General features: G+C 42.4%; 1 protein-coding gene across 2 annotated transcripts in view; it reads left to right on the forward strand.

The window, feature by feature from the left end:
- LOC147747399 (serine/threonine-protein kinase TNNI3K) overlaps positions 1–24,314 on the forward strand; it is a 2,862,006-nt gene that overhangs the window by 627,568 nt on the left and 2,210,124 nt on the right. For both annotated transcript variants that reach the window (XM_086953863.1, XM_086953861.1), the window contains one exon: positions 10,849–10,934. In XM_086953863.1, coding sequence (XP_086809989.1) covers positions 10,849–10,934 — 86 coding nt within the window. The remainder of the gene's footprint in view (positions 1–10,848; positions 10,935–24,314) is intronic.

Raw genomic sequence — 24,314 nt, forward strand, 5'->3', positions numbered from 1 at the left:
TACTGGGTTGATGCCCCAGCTTTGGTGGATCACTGATAGTCGCATCAAGAGCAGGGACCAAATTGATGAAAAACAAGTTGAAGAGGACAGGTGCCAGAACGCATCCTTGTTTGACTCTGTTCTAGCATGATCTTGTTAGAGACAGTTAAGTTCTGATCTAATTTGACTCTGGCCCATGTTTCAGACTCGAGCAGTAGAATGCCTCAGAGTAATGGCTCTGGGATGCCCCAATGTTTTAATTTTTGCTAGAGAAGTTTGCATTGGACGTAAACGAAGGCCTTGCTAAAATCTATAAAACAGCTGTAAAGGAGTTGTTTTTTGCGTATCTGTTTTGAGACTAGCATCCTGATTGCCACAAGATAATCCTTGGTGCCCAGAAGGGGCGTAAAATCAGTCTGATTTAGAGAGAGCATATTAATTGAGCTTTCCCATGCTTCAAGGTCCTCCTGTAGTAAAGAAGCAAAGTATTTACCTTCAACATCTAAAAGGAGAATGAGGTGGTAACTTCTGGGTTCACCACTAAGCCTTTTTTATAGATGGGTTGCAAGACTGAACTTTTCCAAGAAAGTGATTGGTGTTTGTGATAAGGCAGGTGCTAAAAAGCCTTTCCATCTGTTGTGACCAGAATTCAATATCCTGTTTATAGACCGAGGCAGGGATCCCATTTGGACCAGGGGTGTTGTCTGCTCTACATTTTAAAATTAAAATAGCAATTCTTTTAGCCATGACTTGCGTTTGTTCATTAATATCCCTTTTCTTTCTAGAAATTTGGACAGTTGCAGAGAGTGAAACTTGACAATTTAGATCATTAGAATTAGTTTGGTACAGAGTGCCAATGTATTAAGACCAACAGTCTACAGTAACTTTGTTTCTGTTTTGTCGATAAGAGGCCTTTTCATTGTTTAGTCAATTTAAAATGCTCCAGAAGACTTTAGAGATTTTTTTTCGACAGGTCAGGAATTACTCTAGTTGTTTTGCTTCTTTGTGACTCTTTTTTGCATGCCAAATGGATCATTTATATGTCCTACGCAAGGTGTTAATTTCTTCTAAAAAGACAATATTTGATACAGTTTTTATCTTCCTAATCTTCAGTTGTAAAACACTTTTCTGTATTTTAAGGTCTTTTGCGAACCATGGCAGCATTGCAATAGATCTTACAGGTCCAGGAGCCCACTTGGACCTCTGAGTGTAAGTAAGAGTTAGAAGAAGTTGGTACACAAATGATTTCCAGGCTTCAGTTGTATGGGCTCATAGAAGAATCTGACTGTGAAGTGTAGTTTTCCAACGTTAGTATTTCATAGCAATGTCCGTAGACCGTTTGGTACGTTTCCAGTTCTGAAGTGGATTCCTCGAACCAATCATCTCTAGTTTCTCCAGTGCATTGATCTGATGGTCTAAAGACAGCCGCTGGGGCATTTAATCACTTTCAAAATGTGTTCAGATTGCAAAGGTTTTTATGTGGCTTATAAACGAAATTGAGCAAAACCTTTAATCCAGGATCGTCTGGCAATTTTGTGTAAAATGTGTGAAATGGGCTGGCAGCTCGTCCAAACAGCGCCCGTTAAGCATGCGCAAATAAATGCCCTGTAAAGTGTCTAGCAGAGCTTGTCCTGAGGAGTGAGACCTTTGAGGTGGATAGATCTGAGAATCTTTTAGCCTCAGAGAGTCAACTAAAGCTTAGCAGGATTTCGTTGCAGATTGTGCGTTAAGTATGAACTGAAATCTCTGGTCAGCAGTAAATGATCGTTTGGATAGGTTAATTAGATGTCTGGAATTAGAAGCTCTAAATCCTTGATCTTATGCTTCTTTTCACAAGCTGTTGGAAGTATATAGACATTTAATAACATTACTCTGACTGCGGCGGAGTCTTCACCCCAGTTTTTGATTACCACGCATAGACAGTTGCGATTACTGCTGAGGTGAAGAGAGGTATCAAAGGACCAGAGAAGGGATAAATAAATGGATAAACTGCCCATAGCGTGTCCCTTGGTAGATTGTTGGATGGCTGTAGCGAAGAACTCGTGGTAGCCTTCAATCAGAGTCTCTTCTTCGGACCATGATTCCTGGATGCATATAATATCGTGTGATGTTAAAAATGATTTTGCATCTGGATCACTTAAGATATTTTTAAGGCCATCTACGTTCCAGGACAATACGCTCATAGGTTTGGGCACTCTCTTCATGTTCAGTACTAATGATAGTTCCTTTTTATGATTAAGTCATTCAGGCGAGGGACCTACCAAAGGTCTTCTTGTTGGTTTCTCAGGGATGGTGATGCGAATTTATAGAGTCTTCCTTCGTGTGGGTTGGTGGAAATGATCAAGCCTTGTTTAATATTATTCGTAGTTGAGAAGAGAGGCATGACTGGGTTTCTAAGGATTGCTGTAGTACATGGCATTTGATGATGCTTATTACAGATGTTATTTGTCGATGGATCACAAGCGGCCGGGTTTGAGCAACATTGTACGTCTTGCTGGGAGAATACACAGGCATATCAGGGTTTCCAAGGCAATGTGGTCAAGATCCCCCTTTCCTCTGAAAGAGTATTATTTTCCTATATAGTGTTAACTGCTGCTTGGGTGGTCCATGTCACAGCTGTTGATTCCTTTTGGGAAAATTGGGTTGAAGGGAAAAACTAAATACTCTTGATGTCTGTGGAGTTTAGATGAGCAGATAAGAGTTTGAATATGTCCCCCCTGTTCAGGATATCGTTAGAACCTTTGGAAATATACTCTGGATTGAAAATTGTTGTTAAATTGGCTTACAATGACAATGTATATTTGTATTAATGGGCCATGGAAGCGTTAAGCAGGGGGGTCGTTGAAACCACCTGTTGGGTGCCTATTGTTCCATTTTCCTGTTGTTTACTTGAGTGTTGCTGCAGCCTTTGAGGGACTGGCTGATCCTATATGGAGCTTTCCTGGCTTTTATTCATGGAGAACTGGTCCCATGTGAGATTTGGCCAGATTTATATTTTGGTGAAGGGGGAGCCGGGGGACCTTCTTTGATAAGTGATTGCTGATTGATGAGTGTCCATTGGTGGCCTGAGGCTCTTGTAGCAGAGAATCTTGAGGGGTCGTGAGAATTAGAGCAAGGCTCACTGTAGAATCCAGTAAGTGTTTCATAGCAGCAGCTGGTGATGTGCTAAAGTTAGAAGAACGCTCAATGAATTTTTCAGTGTCCCCACCCTGTAGGAGCTTGGGTGTGTCAAAGATGTTGGTGGGCTCTCTTTTTACAGGGGGAAGAAGTTCTTTATCTTAGCCACATGCTCAGCCGCCTTCTGGATGCTATCTTGCTTTTTGTTCTGTTTTCTTTTTCGTTTTGTTAATTGATCAAGATGGGTGATTGAGTCGCAGTTGTTTTCAGGATCCACCCCATGTGATGCCTTAAATATTGGGATTACTTGGTGGTTTACATCTGAGAGCATATGAAGATTCGATGTGTCAATGATAATTTGAGAGATTGGCTTCTGGGGTGCAGAATCGGTTTCTGCTTCAATGTCTTTCATGTGAAGATTCGATGTGTCATTGGTTGTTTGGAGTCTTAGGCTTTGGGGTACGGGATGAATTGCCACTTTGATGTCTTTCGTGTTGTTCATTGGCCCTTGTGATTTAGGATGCAGCGTGGGTGTCAGCATTTGGCTCGAAGGCACTAGGCATGATTGCTTTCTTGAAACCATGGACGGTACGAGGATGGGTTGAGCAGTCTTGTTCTTGTCAATCAGGTTGAATTCCTAGAGTAAGTCGCTTACTATTACTGGCAAGGTAAACAGTTTATCTAGCAAAATTACACAGACACAGTCTTGGGTGTTTTATTTGCTGGCATTTGATGGTGTCAGATTACTACAGTTCTGAGGGTTTGATAGCTATTCGTGGTGTTCAGACGCTCAACGCATGTGTCAATAGATGATGTAATCTAAGCTAGTTTATCTAACAGGGAAATTTGGATATAAAATTTGTTTAATTGGAAGTCCAATGGTCTGACTGTAGCTTCTAAAGTGCTTAACAATTGCTGCCAAGTTCTTATATCAAAAAGTGAGTCTGAACTGTCATTTTGAGATTGCCGATTCAATGCGTAAACTGCTAATAAATGATAATTCACGAGAATGAGAGGCTAGGGAAGGAGAGATGGAATAGTTCTCAGGGGAAGTTGATGACCTAAAAGCAGACAGGTTGGAATTTGTGAAAGGTACTGCAAGTTGTTGAAAACGGGTTTTTTGCGATTTCTTGCATAAAGAAGCAGATGGTTGGCCACCCTCAGGTACAACATACACAGGTGTGGTAATTTAAATGCAGTTTCTGGAGACCACAATGTTTTTTTGCAGTGTCGAGTACATAGCTGTATTTAAACAGGCCTGTGATAGATAACTAGTTTGATGAGAATTTTGCGATTGTTTTATGAGGAATTTAGGAGAGTCTGGGTAGCTGGAAATCTGTTGTTTCATTCAAAGATGCCAGAGGAAGGTGAAAAGGAGGTTATAAATCTGTTACATTTCAATGTAAGCCAACTGAGTGTGTTGCATCAATTGTGGTGAAGTATAAGTAGGTTGATTTGTGGCTTTTTCTGGAGTACCTGTAGGATCACCGGAGATTGTAGAGTCAAGAGCATTTATCTGACCTCTTCTGCTGATGGATAAAGTATAGTGATTTAATCTTTCATGAAAGAATATTTTCATGGCTTATTTTTTTGGAGTTTAGGCCATGAGTCAAATGCGCTAGATGCATGCACTGGAGGTGGTGTTGTCAATAGTTTTCCCTTTGCTAATATTGGTAAAATGGCTGTCCGGGTGTTGTGTTCCAGCATGGGCATCATAGGTTGGAACGAGGTACTTTGGTGGGTTTTTTTCACTGCGGGATGTTGTGTGTCTCTCTGGTTCTCCATGACCTCATTGTTTACAGAAAAATATTTCAATATAGAAATATTCGAGTGTTTGAAACTAAATTATGAGTGCTTGTTGACTTCTCACACAGATTCTATAACAGGGAGCAGCAGCACTTTTGCGCTTATTTTTCTTCTTACTTTTAGTTACAGAGCCTTGATGAAAGGGTGGTGCTTCTGCGAGGTATATTGCCAATGCTGCACCATTATTGTAGGCTATATGGCTTGGCTGGTGGGCAATCTAGTAGCAAACAAGCTGGAAGCCTAGCCCTCTGCACTAAGGGGTGTGCTGGTGTAGCTTGCTAAAAGCTGTAGGCGTGAGCGGGACCCACTGAGATGCCCTCACAAGCCGCACCCAGTCCAAGCTGGACCCCTTCTGTGATGGGGTCTCGAGGCTCACACTCTCTGGTGGCCGACCTTCTAATCAAGTATTTTCTATAGAATACATAATGGTCCAAGAAATAAACTGATATATAGTGTCTAACTCCTGACCACTTTCATTTTTTTTATCTTAGTGTTAGGTGGTGCCATAGCTTGTTTCGGGTTACCATCCAAATTCATGGCAGAAGGAAGTGGGCCTGACAAACTTTTAGGAATGCCCTCTTCCACAACAGAAATAGGTGCAATGAATTTGAAGGTTTATCCCATAATATTCCTGAACTGATATGTCTAGAGCTAAAGGATTGTAAATAACTCTAAGAGAGACCTGTGCAGGAAAAATTGGGCTATGGTCAGGGAAGAACGAGAAGCCATAACACATCTGCAGTCTGTCTGGGTAACTTCTAGACTGAGATGGCCCTAAGACGGACAGTAGTATAACAGCATTACAAGTATGAATATTACCCAGTGACGCTTGCCACTGGGTAGTTATAGTTAGAACTTTGTTTTGACAGGTAAACAATTTTTTTGTTTGTTAATATCTGTGGAACCATTTGAGGAATCTTCAAGAGAGTTTCTGAAAATTAGTTCATCCACCTCAGGTTTTGGGTTGAGCCATCAAGTGGGGGCCAAGAAAGGGGAATACAAATTCGTTTTCCCCATGCAATTTTCCAAAGGAAATTTGAACAGCGATACCAGAAAAATAGCTGAATGGAATTACACCATATTTCTCTGTAAACTAGACATTGGCCACCAAAGTGTGTCTTTTGTGATTTGGTGTAAGTCCAGTAAGTCGTGTTTGAGAAATTAAGGTTTAAAATGTATGTATATATCACACAGTCATAGGGTGTGGACAGCAGGAGTTAGGCACCCACTGGAGTTGGGTGCAGGGTCTGACCCCACACTCCACATGGTAAAGGACATCTTACTATACGTAAAAAAACATAGATATTCCTTGAAAAAAACAAAGGTTAAAGTGAGGTTATAGTTAACAATTATATTAATATCATACTTTACATGGAAAGTAATAGAAATTCAATGAAAAACAAAGGTTTAAGGAACAATATAGTTTGGTTATTAAAATGTCAGTTAAAGCATACCATTTTAAATTAACAAAACCATTGATATTCACCAGTTACAGTCATCTCAAGTAATTATAACTCAAACCTTAAAGTACATGTAACTCGCACTGTCACCATGCACTGCTAAATACTAATTACAGTGATAACATCAATGTAAAATCCAATATGGCATCATTGCTGACATCAGTGTGCATGGTTGGGGCGCAAGTTATAGTTATTTAAAATAACTACAATTTATACATTTCAGTGGTTTTGTTTGTTCAAAACTGTATGTTTTATTTGACATTTTCACCTAATTTGAATGCCTCTCTAATATTTGGTTTCTTCATTCAATATATAAAAGCAGTGGGCCTATTTGATTTATCAAGAGGTCAATACATCAATATATGTAAGGCAGACCTACTAGCTTTGTCAATAACAATAATCGTAAATGTCATAAATTCACACATTGCAAAGTTGAATAATTGTGTATGTCTCATATTATTTTAATAAATACTTTTAATAGAAACATGAAGCATGTGTTTGAAGCTTTTTACAAAACAAAATGAAAGTCACCAACAGCAACCATAGAACCACCCACAAGGGGCTTTTAACTCCTTCTGAAGAGCATAGAGTAATGGTTTAAACATTGGGGGGGGGGGCTGCTGCAGTCTCTACAACTCCTCACAACATAACAAAATGGTTTGTGGTGCCTCTGCCCCTTCTAGGGGCACCATGAGAAATACAATTACTATTTAAAATGTTTAGGGCATTATGGGCTGCTCCTTGGCAAGAGCATTGAATAATATCACTCATGCATTATTCATTTATCGTGTGTGCTGAAATTTTGTTCAAACACTGGAAGCCCTGGTGTCCACCCAGGTTGCCAAAACAAAGGTATGTGTTGAGTTCCACAGGGGGAGCCCCAGGGCCCCTGCTGACTTCACTTAGAATAATGGTGGGTGCTTCAGTGCCGACCTGTGCCACTCACAATGTGTGCATCCATTGGGGCACCCAAGGGGGCCCCAAGGCCCACGGCCCCTGCAGCTTCCCACCAGCACCCCATCAGGGTGCTGGCAGGAGCTGGCTCCATTCTTCTTTACTCTTTTCCATCCAGACAGGAGCAGCTGTTTTCACTGTTTCAATCCAGGCAGGAGCAAAGTTGTGTTTTCTGCCCATGGGAGTTTGGGCAGGGCATGCCTGCACTCCACCGGGCAGAAAACATCAGTGGCCTGAATAATGGAGTTCCCAGGACATCCCTCCCCAAGGGATGTGCTTCCTGAGGCTGATCTATGGCATGGAGAGGGGGACTGCACGACCCACGCTACTTCCCTAATAATTTGATCTGCCCCATGGGGTGGGGTTCCCGGAGCCTCCTAGAAGTTCAGGGAAGAATGCTGCATGCCTGTTTCCTCTAATAATGTATATGACCCATGGGGTGTGGGGTCCATTGGGCCTTTTAGAGGTTTGGGGAGAGAGGGCTGTTACCCCTCCATTTACTATCAAAGCTTCCCAAGGAATTGGGTTCCAGGGGCCTCAAGGAGGTTCAGGAAGGGTGCCGCACGCCCCTCCCCGGTCCCCAAAATGAACCAATGCGCCACCACCTGCGCTTTAAAAAAAAAAGTTTACCACAGATTAGAGGGTCCAATGCTAATTTGTCGTTAATTGTTTAAGCAAAATAGTTTTTGGCCCCTGGGGAGACCTTCTGTAACTCCTCCACCAGTCCTAGAGAGACGGGGTATCCCTACACTGCCTCCTTATATAATTTATTATACTTATTTATAGGACAGTGGACTCAGTCTATGAGTCTTAAAATGGCTGCTTCCATCTCTTTGTTGATGTGGTGGCAGCCAATCAGATTTTATCTCAAGATGGATTGCCGCAGTGGAACCTCTGCAGTGTGAAATATTTAAAATTTTAACCTCAATTTCTCAAAAACGACTATACGGATTTACACCAAATCACAAAAAGCACGCTTTCTGGACTTAAATCTAGCTTTTTGCCTAATTTGGAGTAATTCCATTAATCTGAAGCCCATGCTTAGTAGATTATGCACATTGAGTGCAGTTCCATTCCAATGACCATGAGATGTACCTATTCCTCAACTCCTCAATGTGTATACCTAATAGACATGCATAGTGGATTCTGTAGAATTTATCAACAGGCGTATCTTTTGAAGCCAAATAGTTTCATTGAAAGCTGATTGTTGAAGGAGAGTTATAGTTAAATGCTCGGGCTGTGAACTCTTAAAACTGAAGACGTCCCCCTAAAAAACTTCATTTAAAGTTACATTATAGTTATACATTTTTTGTTTAAAACACTGAAATTCTGTGCTTGTGATCTTACAAAACATTTCACAAATTATATCATTGATGGCCTCACTGGTGACTTCGCATTTCCCATCACCTTTGACATCAACAAAGCAGCTTGTCGCGGACACTGTAGTGCTCAACCATTAGATTAAAGCATTCACCAAACTAAACATCCTGGGGTAGTCGGAAGGCCTTTGGACAGACCCTGATGGTAATGGGAAAGGGTGGTAAAGCCACAGAGTACTTCTGTGACACTAGGTGGCCTTTGGATGCAGCGCCTGTGTTTTGGCCCGTTCTGCACTTGGGAGGAAGGGAAACACTGAGGCCATAGTCTACTTTGGCCATGTGGTGTTTACTCTGGATACATGGCCTGGCCAAAAGACAGGCCCTAAATTCAGTTTTCCAACCTCAGCCATCTGCTATTCCCAGTAATCTGTGAGCCCTGGAATAAGTGCTCCTACTTCCAGCGCACATTGAACATAGGCTTCCGACATACATCAATGAATATTAGATGTACAGCTTATCATTTGACTAAACCATGCTCTGGAGACCCAGATCAACTCATTGGACACAGCTTTTGGCCATGCTCATTGAACTCCTGGTGGAAGCATTGCAAGAGGCTCCTTCCCCCAATAATCTGCTGAGCATAATCTTTGGACATTGTCACTTCGGCTGTTGATGCAACCCGGTGGGCAAGTTAAAAAGGTCAAAATGTTCAGAATACTAGCCTCGCCTTTCACAATGGCCCTGGTACTGCACCATTTCCTCCGTTGTCCATCGGAATCGTGGGTGAAGTCTGGGCAACATTTCATTGCAGTTATTGTTATATTTAAACATTTATTAGCTGCAGTATTAAATCTCTTTTCAGCATTTGACCAGGCTTGCACCTTAGATTCATCAGTTCTGCCTCACAGGCACATGTGCTGTCAGCAGCAGTATTATGAACTGGGTATGGGAGGATCAGCCATACATTTATAAAAATTGCAACATACATATGTGAAGGACCGAGATAGGGGAACGACCCACTGGTCCCCAAGAAAAACCAGAGCAGAACCATGAGAGAAGTGACGCATGTGCCCATCAAAGCATTTGATGAAAGTCCTAAAGGCACCCTCCGTCTCTTCTGCAGCACTGCCGAGAAATGTATGTAATGTAGAAAACACGATGTTTTACTGTGTCAAAGGCTGTCCAAAACTCATGAATACGCAGTCAAATGTGCTCATTAATTTATAAACTACGGTAGCATTGAGCCCGCAAAAGCACGAACAATTCATTTATTCCACTAAGAGCCCTTTTTTGGATGTTACCTTATAATAAGCTTTTAGAAACGTGTTTTAATTGAGCCCTTGGCAACTGTTCATTAGGTAGAACCTCATTGTAATTCTGAGTGTTTTGCGAGCGTGATAAAACATTTTATATTAATAGGTTTCATTCCTAATTAAATATTCATGGTTGGCCTATGGTCCTGAAGAACCTCTTCCTATTCCCCCACGTGACCCGATCAGACACCAGAGGGTGCATCTCTTAACAAGCCCAGGTGGCAGTGAAGACCTACTTTACCACATTGTATTACGAAAAGTGAAAAAATGGATATGAATAGTTTATTTTATGTGTTATTCCTTTTCACATATAAACATGGAATAATTATTCGATTAAATAAATAGATAAATATAACTTATTTTCTCACGCCCCCCAGTTTATACCACTTCAGGGATCCTAGTAAATGCAAATATACTTTTAAGTCATGGAGATGTGTCTAAAAAAATCTCCTATTTTTAGTTTGAAAGAGTTTGAATGACTATTGATCATCTCATCTATGGCTCTAATTCCAAATACATAAGGGGTTATTTGCTAAGAGTTGCAAAGAAGAATGCGCGGTGCCCTGGTTTTTTTTTAATGGTGTGTCTGTATGCGGTATTTCCATGCAATTGTAAGTAAATCGAGGCAGTGCTTTGCTATATTGGAACACCTGTGTGAAACCTTACAATTAACCCCTTTAACTTGCTGATCTGAACAGAAATGTTCACAACTTTTTCGGATTGATTTAGGAAACTAAGACACATTTTGTAGATCTGCATTTTTCTTTCGAGGCATATCTTAAACAATATAATACATTCCTGTGTGTTTTTTACATAAGGTTTCAATTACACATCTTATTAAATGAAGGTACAATTAGAAAAGACAAAGATATTAATAATTCCATATATTTCGCTTTTCAGCTCAGATGAAGCCTTTGGCAAAGTGAACTTAAATTATCGCACAGAGAATGGACTCTCTCTTCTTCATTTATGCAGCGCCTGCGGTGGTGAGTATTTTAATTATATTTTGGTTGTATTTATTTATTTGGACATACTGTTTGATTATTTATTTTGCATGAAATGAGTTGCAAGATTATTACCAATGCAAACAGTAAAAGCTGCATGGTGAATAGAACTTGAAATATTGGGCGACTGAGTGGCTGAATGGCGAAGGGATTTAAATTGGATTTAAAATGGGTCAGGGAAGACGAGTTACTTGAAAATGGTGACCTGGCTGGGCAAGAACTGATTCCACCTTGAGAACTGTCGTGTTTAAAGAGGTGGATCATCAAGGCAGTCTTGAATTTGAAGAGAGAGGACATTTTAGGCATCAATTTTGGGTATTTTGACAGTCAAAGTATTCAGTATGAACAGGTCCTTAGGGTAAATTATCTGTAATAGGAGGAGGCAGAGACAGGTTTAGGCACCCTATGAAGGCTGAGGATGGCGGAGGATAATCTTTTTTTTGAAATGCCAGGTAACGTTTTGAAGAACGTTTTGTGGGGGAGAACCCGGGACAGAAACCTTTTGTCACTGCGGCCATTGTAATAGAAAGGGTTAAAGGGTTGCTCCTTCCATTTGACTCTTTGCCACATATTGCCTTTGTCCGGGCATTGCAAGGCTGACTTAATGAAACCCTCTTTAAAATGGTTAATTGGTATGTTAGAGTTGCCTGTGAGTCCCTAGTATATAGTACAAATTGCACCCAGGGCCTGTATGTTAAATATCATTAGTGGACTGCACAGGAGCGGCTTGTATCGGGGAAAATAGGTGGGACGGGGAAGGAAGAGAGAACCAGGGGGGTGCGGACAGGGTTGATAGAGACAAACAGAAAAGGAATAAAATAAAACTTACTTGCTGCCCTGCTACCCTCCAGCATTAGGTTGAGCTCTTGTGCTCCTCTTCACTGCAGGTGGTTCCAGGCATCCAGCCTGCACTGCGGTCAATCCTGAAGCTGCTCTCATGTGAAAGAAGCTTCATGATTGGCCTGAGTGCAGAGGATTTGCACTCCAGGACATACTGGGAGTCTGTGCCTGCTCTCTCTCCAACTCAGCAATGCAGCTGGGTTGGAGAGAGCTTCACTACGCATGTGGGTTTGGCCAGCTTTGGACAACTGGCCAAACCCACATGTCCGGTAAAGGCAGTGCCCAGCACTCCCCACCCAGCCTGTCACCACCCTATCCCCGCCCCTAAGCCTTGGCACCGGGAAAAATTAAACAATATATTTAAACCAATTTTATTTTTCACCATTTTTAAGTAAACCCATTTTATTTGTCACAGTTTAAGTAAATCCATTTTATTTTTCACCTTTTTAAGTGCTGGCAGGGGGGATGACGCTCTTCGACCACAGCGGAGGAGCTGCCGCTAGGACTCCAGCACCTCTTGTGCCACCCAATATATTCACTATGGTCACAGTGCAAAAACTAACTGTATCAGTGTCAAAACTGCAATGCCACTTGTCCAGATAAACACTGTGACAGGTCAAAACCTTATTTTTAAATAGGAGTAAGTAATCCCTATGCAGGCCTTATAACCTATAATGCATTATGCTATTTTCAAGCAAGGCATGTAGAAAAGTTTTGTTAAAATGTCCTTACAATGACTTGTCCCCAAAAGGTATTTTCACTGTGGATAGGCTGGTTGGTCAATACAGTAACACTGGGAAGCAATATTGAGTTTTGTCTCTGCTATCTCAGGGTAAGGACCAGCTAGAAAGTAGGCACGGGCAGTAATCTCTGCCCATGGAGTTTAAGCACTCCGTGCTTGGCTTGGAATGTGAAGTTTAGCAAAAACTCAGCCGGCTGCTTCATAGTAGAGTTTACTGGCACCCACACTTAAAAGATTATTGCATGATTTTGATCATTAAAATCGTGTACCTGTAAACCAAGCACTGAGTGAACAAGTTAATCATGTGTGAAAACTTTTACATTTTGCAAACCATCCCCGAATGCATTGAAAGGCACATGTTCATTGTGCGCGCCTCATTGTGTTTTGTGAGGTTTAGTCACGCTCTGCAGATTCTAATATAACTAAACGCCATTCAACGCTATTAGTCCTGTATGCACCAGTGCTACTACTGCTATATGAAGGATATTGAGACAGCACTGATAGGTGACCGAGCACTGGTTCTCGGGAGTATTCTGGACCTTTGTCCCTGGCACGCGTCCCGGAGGTCAGTTTCTAATTGCAGGCAGAGAGCAGCGACTGCCCGGTCTCAAGTTACGAGGGTTAGGTTATCCTGGGCATTATTGGGTTTACAAGGCTACGGCTCACTCTGTTGGGCCCCTAGGGACCATTGCTACTTCAGCTTTAGCCCCAGGGCCAGGCTGACGTGTCAATCATGTCAGCGGGGACTTCTGAAAAATGCCAGGACAGACCTGCATGTCTTTTCAATTGCTGGCATTTTTGGACTGCATGAGGGATGGGGTGGAGGGATCGAGGGGGGGGGGGGGGTTGCAGTGTTTTGAACTTGGGAGTTACTGCTCAGACTGACATGCGGGGCACCTAGAGGCAATCCATTTGCCCTCAAGGCGCAAAAGAGCCTCCCGGTCTGCCCTGCTGTTTTTCGGACGTCGCAGCGGACATCACAGCAGTCTGGCCCTGGGGATATGGCTGCAAATAAACACATCTTCGGATGAGGTAAGATCGCACTGGAGCAGCGGCCTACAAGAGGGGGCACTCAGGTCTTACTTTACTCATCTAAGACTCGTCAATTTGTACTAGTTTGAATCCCGGTGCTGCTGGAGAAGATATTATTAAAACTGTTTGCATTGCTGGTCCAACTCTCCTTGCATTCCCAACGGTATTGATTCTAACAAGGAGTATTTCAAATGCAGTGTCATACACTATAGAATGCTGTCCAGATTCCAAAAATATTTGTTCAACTTCTCTGGACTGGAAAACACTAATGCTCCTTCAGAAAGTGGATTTGGTGTTTTTCCAGGTTGATGAATGAATTCAGCTCCCTCCTCAAACATACCGTTTCTAATCCTAGAAAATCTATTTCAAACAGCTGGAAGAAAAAAGAAATAAGCTTTGGAAAAACATTTTTTTACACTTTGCAGTCTCAGCTATTGAGGTTACGATAGGTGAAACTCAGTGGAATATCACAGAGTTTTTTTAGTAACTCTGCAGAATTCCATGGAATTCAACTCCACAAACTCCGACCACCTACTAGAACTATGATGCAATAGATCTTTTAATATGTATTGAAAGCCAAAATTCATGATGAAGTAAGGTTTTTGATACCTGTTAATAAAAAGTAACTCTTAGAATGTTACCTTTTCCCTGCCTAAAACCTCTGCTGGCTAATTCGCATTAGATTTCAGCTGCAGCCCTTTGAGTGTTAAAGCCCTTAAAGAGATGTGAAAATTGCTTTCTGAGAAGAGACAAAAGCCTAGGTGTTGAAAAGTGTTTTGTTCCCCTCGCAGAATAACAATTGTGGCTGTGCCCAGAAGCTTAATATTCTTCAAAGCTGCCTCCCCTGTCACAGGCAAGGGACCTACCTAAGAACTGGGGTGGAGTTACCACAGAGGGGGATTGTTCATTACCCTGGCCACATCTCTGTGTGAACACACAGGCTCTGCAGACCGAAAGGGAGAAGCGTTTCACCATCTTGGAATTAGTGAGAGGCACAGTGGGATTTTTTCCAGTAGGGAAAACAGAAACTGCTGAAAATGTGGGTAGGGCTACCGCTGTGAACATTTCATTCAATTGGTTATGGAGGGGCCAGGAATCATCTACCCACAAGCTAATGTCCAGTAGCATCTAAGACATATTCAGTAACTTCCCCTTACAAAGGGAAGTTTCTAAGTCTAAATAACTCTAGATAATGGTATTTTGGCTTCCAAGCTGGCTTTCAAAGTAACAAATCCAAAACCCCGTAGAAGGGTCCGCCTTCTCACTTTCAAGACAACCTACTTTCAAGACAAAAAACCTGAGGGTAACCCCCTCAAAGTCACTTTTCTTCTTTTTATAACACAGATTCCACTTCGTCACTGGGAAATTATGCTTGCTTAAGTTCATAGTGGGACACAATATGCCAAAGTTTTTTACCTCCTAATAGTAAACACCTACATACTCCCGGGGTCTGCTTTAACCCCTTCGCTGCGGGGCTAATCCCCCCGTGGCGCGGGGGGAGGGGGGCCGCGCACAGCGCCGCTGTGCTGATGACGAGCCCAGGCTCGTCATGCAGCACGGTGCTCGTGTGCTGGTGATGAGCCTGGGCTCGTCATGAGCCCGCCCGCGCAATGGAACGCTCAGCACAGCGGGGGAATTATACCCGCCTGTGAGCGTTCCACAGCTCATGACGAGCCCAGGCTCGTCACCAGCACACGAGCACCGTGCTGCATGACGAGCCTGGGCTCGTCATCAGCACTGAAGTGGTTAAGTTCATTTGTTTATTTATAACAGCCATCACAGCTGCCACTTCAGGAATATAAAAGGTAAGTTCTGAATACAAGTTAGGTATACGATTACTTTTTGTACTACTGAAAAATAGCACAATAACGCGTTGTATTTCAAAGCGTGTGGCTATGTTGTAACCCTATAGCTTTTGGGCTGACAGCCCTATCACTTATCTGACAACGCAGGCTTACAATGCGCCAAAGGTTGTCATCTCATTTGCACATATCACACTGAATTCAGCTGAAGAACCTAGGTAAATAATACTTGCTAAGTTTGATAATGAACAGAAAACAAGAAATGTTGTGGTTCAGCCACAAGCAATTTTCAAACCTAAAGCGGATCAGACTGCTCACTTCATCTAAGTGGAAATGCCCAAAAAATGTAGAGATAGCAATGAGGCATTGCTGAACAATACGACAACAACTGGTTCAGTGTACCAGCCATTTTTTGTCGCAAAGCCTTTGTACAAAGGTCGCATGGCAAATACGATCTCGCAAAATGTCTTAACAAAGGATTCCGATTTAGCAAAGGGAGAAGTCACAAAAGGGATGTCTTCCTCATCCTACAGAATAGCAATGGAATGCATTAATTGTGTTTCAAAACATTTATCTGATATCATCTCCTTGAAGGGTATGATGTCACATTTACAAAGAGGAAGTTGTTCCTGTAGGATAACTTTCACCTTGTGAATGTGTGGACTTAGTTGTTGGGAAATTAGACCTTGGCCCAGGGGACCATGGCATGCTAACCCCAATATCGTTGACTGAATGCCAATATTTTTTAAACAAGGCTCTGTTACTTTAAGGGGCGGGGATGGTTTATAAAAATGTTACTATTCTGTGAATGCAGGCACGTAGGTCTTCTGACCCTAGTAAACCTCCAAGCTTGCATTCAAAGCCATTCACATGGAATTATAAAAGAAGCCTTTCCTTATAAACACTGTTGAGGTAGGAGCTTTTGCAGTTCTCTTCTGTTGGCCCTAGCCCTTTCTGCACGGTCTCCCCCAAAATTTGTACCTTCACTCCTTCTGTTTTCTGAAGCCGTTTTGGTTTTCTTTTATGACTCTGTGCACTTTACCAGTGCTTACCAGTACTAAAGGGCCTGTGCTCTCCTGTAAACTGGTGAAATTGGCTTACATCCAATTGGCACATTTAAGTTACCTGTAAGCCCCTAGCAAATTGGTACACTATATACCCAGGGCTGATAAATAAATGCTACTATTGGCCCAGCTATATAAACAAAGTCCGCTGTGGGTGACTTTCTAGTGAATGGGTCACCCACTATACATCTTACGGGAAGACCACCCATCAATGTATTATTCAAGCAGTCCAGTAGCAAGTCCTCAATTGGATTGCATTCACAAAAACACTCAGACTGAACAGGTATCTGTTGCTGATATATATTATCCAATATGCAAATGGAAGTACAACTTAATGCACAAAAAGTGCAAACGACGCAGTGCTTAGGTGAGTGCATGTAATATATAAAAAAGACACAATAAATTCTCCCTGGTTCATTACACAGTTTTTTAACAAGTCTGAGCATACAATGTTACACAATGCTGATCATAAATGATCTGAGATCCAAGAGAGATACATGTCGACATGTCAACTCCGTTCAACTGAAAGGGTCTCTTCAGGACCAAGCCGCATGGCTCAGTACTTGCATATATTGGGAGCCCGAAACCTAGCATTTCGTACGTTTGTGTGCATCACAAGTATATGTAAATTGCTGTTCCAAAAGGCCATGAATGCCTAATTAAACCTCTCACCAATGAGGAGTACATATGTAGCGTATAAACTCGTCAAATCCCATGACCTAACAATCAGTAGGACTCCTCAATGGGTAATAACATCCTATGGTGTGAAATGGTACTAGATTAATGCTCTGTAGGATTGTGCATGTGAGCTAATTGTCCTACTCACCAGGCAGCTCAAAGTGGCTATGTCACATTCATTCAATAGTTAACAAATAAATAGGCCTATCACATCTATGATAATCCGGCTCTAATCAGTGTCCACCACTGGTCCATGTCCAGACGTGTTCATAAAAGGACTTCTATCATTGTGTTGTTTAATAATAAGTCAGTGGTACATGCTGCTTGTGAATCCATGATCGATATGATAAGTGTAACTGGTGTGACCACGTATCTCAATATGGGTCGGGTCCCCTCTGTACACCTCAGTCTACTACACTATGAGGATTCCTCCTTCATGGCAAACTGGACTCTTCATGCTGAACTTTAAAATGTATCTTTTTCAGTGAGACTAACCTGGTCCCTGTACCTGGCTGGGCTCCATTACGGTTGGTCTGAACTTGTGACTCTCACCCAGTCTCTCACGACCAGATGACCGCGAGTGGTGCTTTGTGCTTTTAGGCTCTACACTTACCTCAAATCTTTGAATTTGCATATCTCTGGTTCTACTGTTTGGGTTTTTGTAATTTTGGTGTCTTACATTTTACTTCATTTTTCTAATAGGTGTATGATTGTTTTGTGTTGTGTATTCATTTTATTGCTGTTTGAGTGCTGCATAAATACTTTACAACTTGCCTCTTAATTAAGTCTGACTGCTTTTGTTTCAAGCTACAAGAGGTTTAATAACAGGTGAATTTAATGACTTTTTGTGGTTCACTCTGACAAGGATTGTGACTGATGCTTTAGAAGGGCTCACACCCTCTTCAACAAACAACAACACAGATTCTAACACCTTTAGATGGGCATTTTGCAATGTGACTAACAAGTAGATCACTTAGATCACAAAACTAAGGAATAGTTGCCTACTAGGGGCCGTAATATACATGGAGTGCATTTTTCTTCAATGTGCTGAGTGCACATTTTAAAAAGTATGCCTGGCGCCATGAAGGAAAATACACCGTATTATGATGAATTCACTGCCTCCAGGGCATCCGCGAACTCGCTCTTCCCCCAGGGTAGCACATTCATGCGAAAAATGGAGCGGCTGCTTTAAAGCCGCTCTTTGTTTTCACAGTGCAGGCGGCAACCCGCCTGGACTTTGAAGGGGAATAGAGATGCCTTGCAGGCTGGTGCAGTGAGTGACTGTACCCACCTCCTTCACTGCACCCGCCTGCAAAGGGATGTCTGGGGGTTTTTGGGACCCCTTTCCCCCTACTAGAAAGGTAGGGGCACACTGACACACTGACAGTGCGCCACCTTTTAGTGCACCTCTTGTGAGCTTCTTTGCCTTTGCGCCCGCATCTGAATTATGGCACTGAGGCAAAGGAATTCCCTCATTAGTATGGGGCACACCCCCATGCAAATGAGGGAAAGCACTTTGAAGATTGCGCTGATGCTTTATGTGTGCCAGTGCTATCGGTATAACAGAAGGGGCCACACAAGCGTCTACGGCCCCTCCTATTATACCAATGTACCCCAGGAACACCCAAAGTGGCCACAAACACCTGTTGCACCCCAGGGCACTTATATATTAGGCCCCCAGTAGGTGAGTAGACTTGTTTGGGCTCAACACTTCTTAAAAGGAGCTATACTGGTAATCGTATAGAACTACCTAATTAACAATTTAATGTACAGTTCAGCAATGCTAGAGTAACCACAGATGATACATACTTGACAGGCTTTATATAATCACTTACATTTTCCACTTTTTACCAATTGTATTTTGACATTTACTGTTTTATAAGCCACAAAAATGGTGTGTTGCCCACTGAAAGCTTTCTAAATATGTTTAAAATAAATTATTATCTGTAATCCATAGTGGAGGTAGAGTAATGGCTCTGTGTAGTTTACAGAAAAATGCATACAGAGTGTATTATTTTATGTGGATTTGGGTGATCATGAAGCGTGTCTATTGTGCTTTATTTTATGGTAACAGAAACCAGTCTTGGATCCCTCATGTTTGTATGGTAAGCAAGATGGTGGATAAAAAGACCCTTCCATGCAGTAATGTAGTTTGTTGGATCATTTCTGAAGCCTTTTGAAGGGGATGACACTGCATTGAAAGACAGGAGAGAGAGAAGTGGCCATTAAAAGTGTAGGGACATTTCGTGACCTCTTCCTGATTTATTCTTCCATAGATTTGTTACAGCAGACAGTTTTGTGTAGTAGTTGGTTTGGAAGACTTTCACTCTTTCTTTTGCTCTTTAGGCCTGACTTAAATGGTGGTGGTTGGCCCTCCGTTGGTAAGAATGACTGAGGTATTCCCTTCTCTACCCTATATTACCTGTCATAGTTAAGGGTTTATTGTTGGCTCTGTTTCGATCTCTGTGCCACTGATGCTCTTTTGAAGGCTCTGAAAGTTTAATGAATGGCCTCCATGTGCCAGGTGACTGCTCGCCAAACTTTTGTGTTTTCCAAAAACAAACTGCCATTCTATGAGTTTGTTTTTTAAAAGCAAACAAATTCATGACACTGACTGAATTTTCTTAGTGTGTGGGGGTCATTTTTCTATTTTTTCTGTTCTGGATGGCACAGGTTACCTTGGCAGTCCTGAACAGAAAGGAAATGCATCAAATCATTGTCTCTAAATATGGTAGCCTATCTGACGTACTTTGCATCGCCTCCTCCAATTCTGTTGTATCAACAATGTAGGGCTTCTGATGGCAGAGCCAATGGGGGCACTGCTTTCAGAAACATGAACCTCAATAGGGTGGGACAACAGGGTACTCTGCAACCTGTGTGTGCAATACTCTGTTCACCAAGTGCTGGATCAGGCCCCATGTCTTTAATTCCCTTGTCAGGGACCACCTAGCTTCACCCCCTCTTCCTGCTGAATATGAGTTCAAAGATTTTGGGGTGGCCAGTGTTGGACCCGGGGTCACCGGCCCGACTAGGGTAGCTTGGCACGAGAGGGAAAGACTTAACTCTAAGTCTTTTGTGCTGTACTTGCGTCACACTCTCTCCAGCACCCCAGCGTACTTCCACTAAAAAAGAAATGACACCACACCGTATTTAGAAAAAGTTAGAAAAGCTTTATCTTTTCTTGTACTTAGTTTCTCAGTTACCGCACAATTTGACAGTTCTGCACTTTAAACATCACTATTATTTCTCATGCTTTTGTAAATTTCCTAAAGTATAGCAAAGATCTAATTTTATTAGCAGACTTTTTCATCAACAATAATCCTGCTCAAATAGGTAAAAGAGTTGCATTACTATGTCAAATTATTTGAAATTACAGTGAATGAAATACATGTCCTGAAAGCAGCTCTGCCATATTGACACTTCTAGCAGAATCACCAATCAATGGCCTGGAATTTAGCAGATCATCACAGTAGCATTGAATGTGTTAATATCGCAGAAAGTCAGGATCACTCTCCAGAGTAGTCTGGCTTTACATAAGAAAAATTCGATCCCCCTTTATGAGTGCTCAGTCCCTATTAAATTGATTTAACTCCGTATAAGTTGGCTGCAAATAACCAGTACACTCTTGGTAGTTAACTTCCCCAATTATGCGCTCCTAATGGTGCAGAGAACATACAGGAAATGGGCCAAGTTTTCTTTTATCAACAAACACCCCCTTTGAAGTTATTCGGTCCGAGTATTCCTCCCAGTTAAGGTTACAATAATGGTAACTCCTCCCTCCTCCTGAAAGGTCCCCGCTTACTGTGACTCAAGTCTGATGGTAATACCGGCTCTGGTAGATTCCGTGATTGAATCTCCCTGCTGTTCAAAGCGCTCCGGTGACTGCTTTCACTTTGCAGTCCTACCGGAAGAAGGCGCGTTGAGAAAAAGGTGAAAGGGGGTTAATTCTGGCGATTTACCCACTGTCAGGTCCTTCACATTTACAGCCTTCCACACGGGGAAGCGCTCCGTGTTGGCCCGGCCTCCTTCCAGCCCGCCCCTCACCTTCCGGCGCCTTCTGTCAACTCGCCGGGCGGGGCTTCACTGGTCCTTCGTTGCTGGGCAACACTCCAAGACGTGGCTCCTTCTCCTCATACCGATGTCAGTCGCCTCAGAGTGCGCGAGGAATCCCAGGGCACACGCTCTCTCCGCAGCGGATTCCCAGGTTAGAAACAGCAATTGAAGGAAAGTGCTAACAGTGCCATGCCGCCCAAGGTCCGTTTCTTTTATGTTATGAACCTCCCGTGTAATCAGCTCCGCAGCGGGCTAGGGGGAAAACTAGCTTCAAAGGGCAGTCCTTAAGGTTTTGGGACAATCACCAGGGTAAAGTGGATTAGGTCAACGGACTTGGGTACCCTGGTTTGTGGTAGATGCCCCCACCCTCCCACTTGGCTTACTAGTCTGAACCAGGGTTCTCCTCACAGAAGAGGGGGATACCAAAATGCGGCTACACCTCGGGGTCAAGAATAAAGGCAGGGCCAGGTCATCAGACCGGAGGGGACATCATTAGAAAAGGGTAGCAGGCCCGAAGACAGTCAATTCCCCCCTCAATGCGCCAGCCTCTCCTATCCAAAGCCTCTGCTCCTGACTGACCCCACTCCTCGCCTAATGACAAATTGGCCGCCCAACATTCCACCTTTTATAGCCTGGGCCAAGAGAGTCCAGAGTGGACCAGAAGGTTATAGAACCCCTCAATGCAAACCTATGGCCCCAAGTCATGAGGTGATTTGGACAGGCCACCATTTGTGTTTCCACCTATCCCTCCATTTTAGAGGAGCCCTTGCGCCACATGGTTAATTGGTAACCATGGGCGTCCAGAGACCTATGGTCAACACCAAAAATATATAGTGGACACACAAAAAAAACAGAAGGCAAAAAAGAGGATAAAAAAAATATTAGGAGGGACCACTCAAAGGGCTGACGGGTCTAACAGCCAGTTTATAGCTGAGACCAACTCCAAAGATGGAGCCCCAGAATCTGCAACTCCATTTGCATAACAAGGCTAATTATTGAGCAGCATCCAAAGCCAATCTGCCAGTCGGCAGTGCTAACAAGACATACTTCAGCTACAATTCCAGTATTCCTAATTGTTGGTTTCCATCCATGTGGGGACAACCTGAATAAGAACCCTCGTATAGACTCTCTGGAGAATATGGAAGTGGCTGGTGGACAAAGAGGATTGCTTGACAGCAGTAACTAGAAGAGAGCCTGTCTTATGGAGTTCTGAGCTTTGCTGTATGATAACTACGGAGCTGTGCAAGGGATGAGATGCATCTGCTTTGAGTAAAAAGCCCAAACCAGCTGTGAAAGTAGTTCTGAATGTGTGCTGCTGCAGGAGGATGCTGTCTAGAAAAGATGATCAGAGCTATTCAAGAAGGATAAATACCTTTGACCAGTTATAGTGACTTCTAAGAGAAAGGCTGCTCTGCAGAGCAAAGCGTTCCAAGTTATATGGAAAATGGTGTAGTTCTTGTGGAAAATGTTTTAATATCAATCATTCAGGATGGCCACAAGAAGGTTAGTGACCGGTTCTAGATACCCATCAGTTCATGGAGAACTTGTGCCCCTTTATATCTTCCACACAAAAAAGGCAGATGCTCAGGAGCAGGGGATACCTGCTGAGCTGCCTCACATGGTGTAACATTTGTCAAGGCACTAGGGAAAATAACACCTGTCGCTACGGTGTCAGCAAAGTTTTAAAGGCCACTGGTAAACAATTCAAGAGTCCTGAGGAACATTCAGCTCTGTTGTAACTAATATTGAGCCTGGATACAATTATGATTTATCTCTTGAGGGCAAGACTTTGCTAATCCACCCAGAAGTATACAATACATTCAAGAATGATTAGGTTTGGACAGAAGATTCCCAGCCCTTGTGAATAGGTTTGTTTAGGCTGTAGGCTTTCTTTTTGAATTATGAAAAATTAGTGACAAAATCTGCAGACTAATTTATATTCGTGTAAAGATAATTGCTATAATCAGTACCTTATTCTAAGACCTTTTACTGGTTCTAGTTTACTTGTAATGTACACATGCAGTGTGTCATTGGGTACCTCATATGTACCAGAAACAGGTTAGGCTTAGGGGGTAGTTTCCCTGTGTAATGAAAGCCCAGGATAGAAGCTGCACACTAGTTATCTGTTAGGACTCATTTTGCAGACATTTTAAATTGATCTTTAAATCCAGAACAAGACCACTGCTTAGTATATTGTTTTTCTATGTGTATTTTTTTGTATTATATTTACAACTGTGTGTCAAATAACATTTGCTTTTAAAAGGTAAGGCACTAACTGGAAAATGATTTATTGAGTATTAGTATGTGCATTACTGAGTTTCCAACCCACATCACATTTCTGAAGAAGCCTTGAACTGTTCTTCCATTGGTACTTGAAAAGCCAAGTGCTGAAGGGGTGTTCTTGGTTTTCACTTTGGGGAATAATAATACGGTATGGGAAAATGCCCCGTTTTTGCCTGGTCATCCCCATTTTTTGCTAAATCCTATTGCTGGATTTTAGACTCTGCACATTAGGGCAGTGCTGCCTAGTATCCAGTGTATGTGCTCCAAACTTTGACATGTAGAAATTGGCTTATCCCTGATTGGCTTATTTAGCCGTTCTATATGGCGGTAGTGTATGGCAGTGGTTGCCAAACATTTTCGACCCACAGCTCCCTTGACCTATTGGTCGTTGACCGAGGCTCCCCACTATGCAACTTTTTTTAGGGTGGGGGGATGTAAGCCTGGCCTTGGGATGAAGCTGCTGAAAGTATTATAATCATATACACAGGGTGTTTCGTATTACTAAGGCGATGCCTCTAATAAAATATTCCTAGTTACACTTTTTTGCCCATGCCTTTTTTAGAGAACCTTCTCAAACTTTGTTTCACCTACTTACAGTACTAGGCAGCATCCCTATACATGTAGGCCCTCTTGCCAAAGTATGTCTGTGCTTGACGAATATTTACAAGCACTTCCATTTCTACCCATGTCATATGTGCCAACACACGTGTCTCAGCAGGGTGACTCACACTTTTTTAAACCAAATGCAGCTGTATTTTAGCAGTTTTCTCCCTAAAATTGCTTACAATTCAATGCAAGCCAAATACATCCCTCAGGTTTCTTTTTTAACTCCCTTTTTCTTGAATCCGAATGTTAGCATTATGCTGCA

This window comes from Lissotriton vulgaris, chromosome 1_1, assembly GCF_964263255.1.
Source record: "Lissotriton vulgaris chromosome 1_1, aLisVul1.2, whole genome shotgun sequence".
Lineage (NCBI taxonomy): Eukaryota > Metazoa > Chordata > Amphibia > Caudata > Salamandridae > Lissotriton > Lissotriton vulgaris.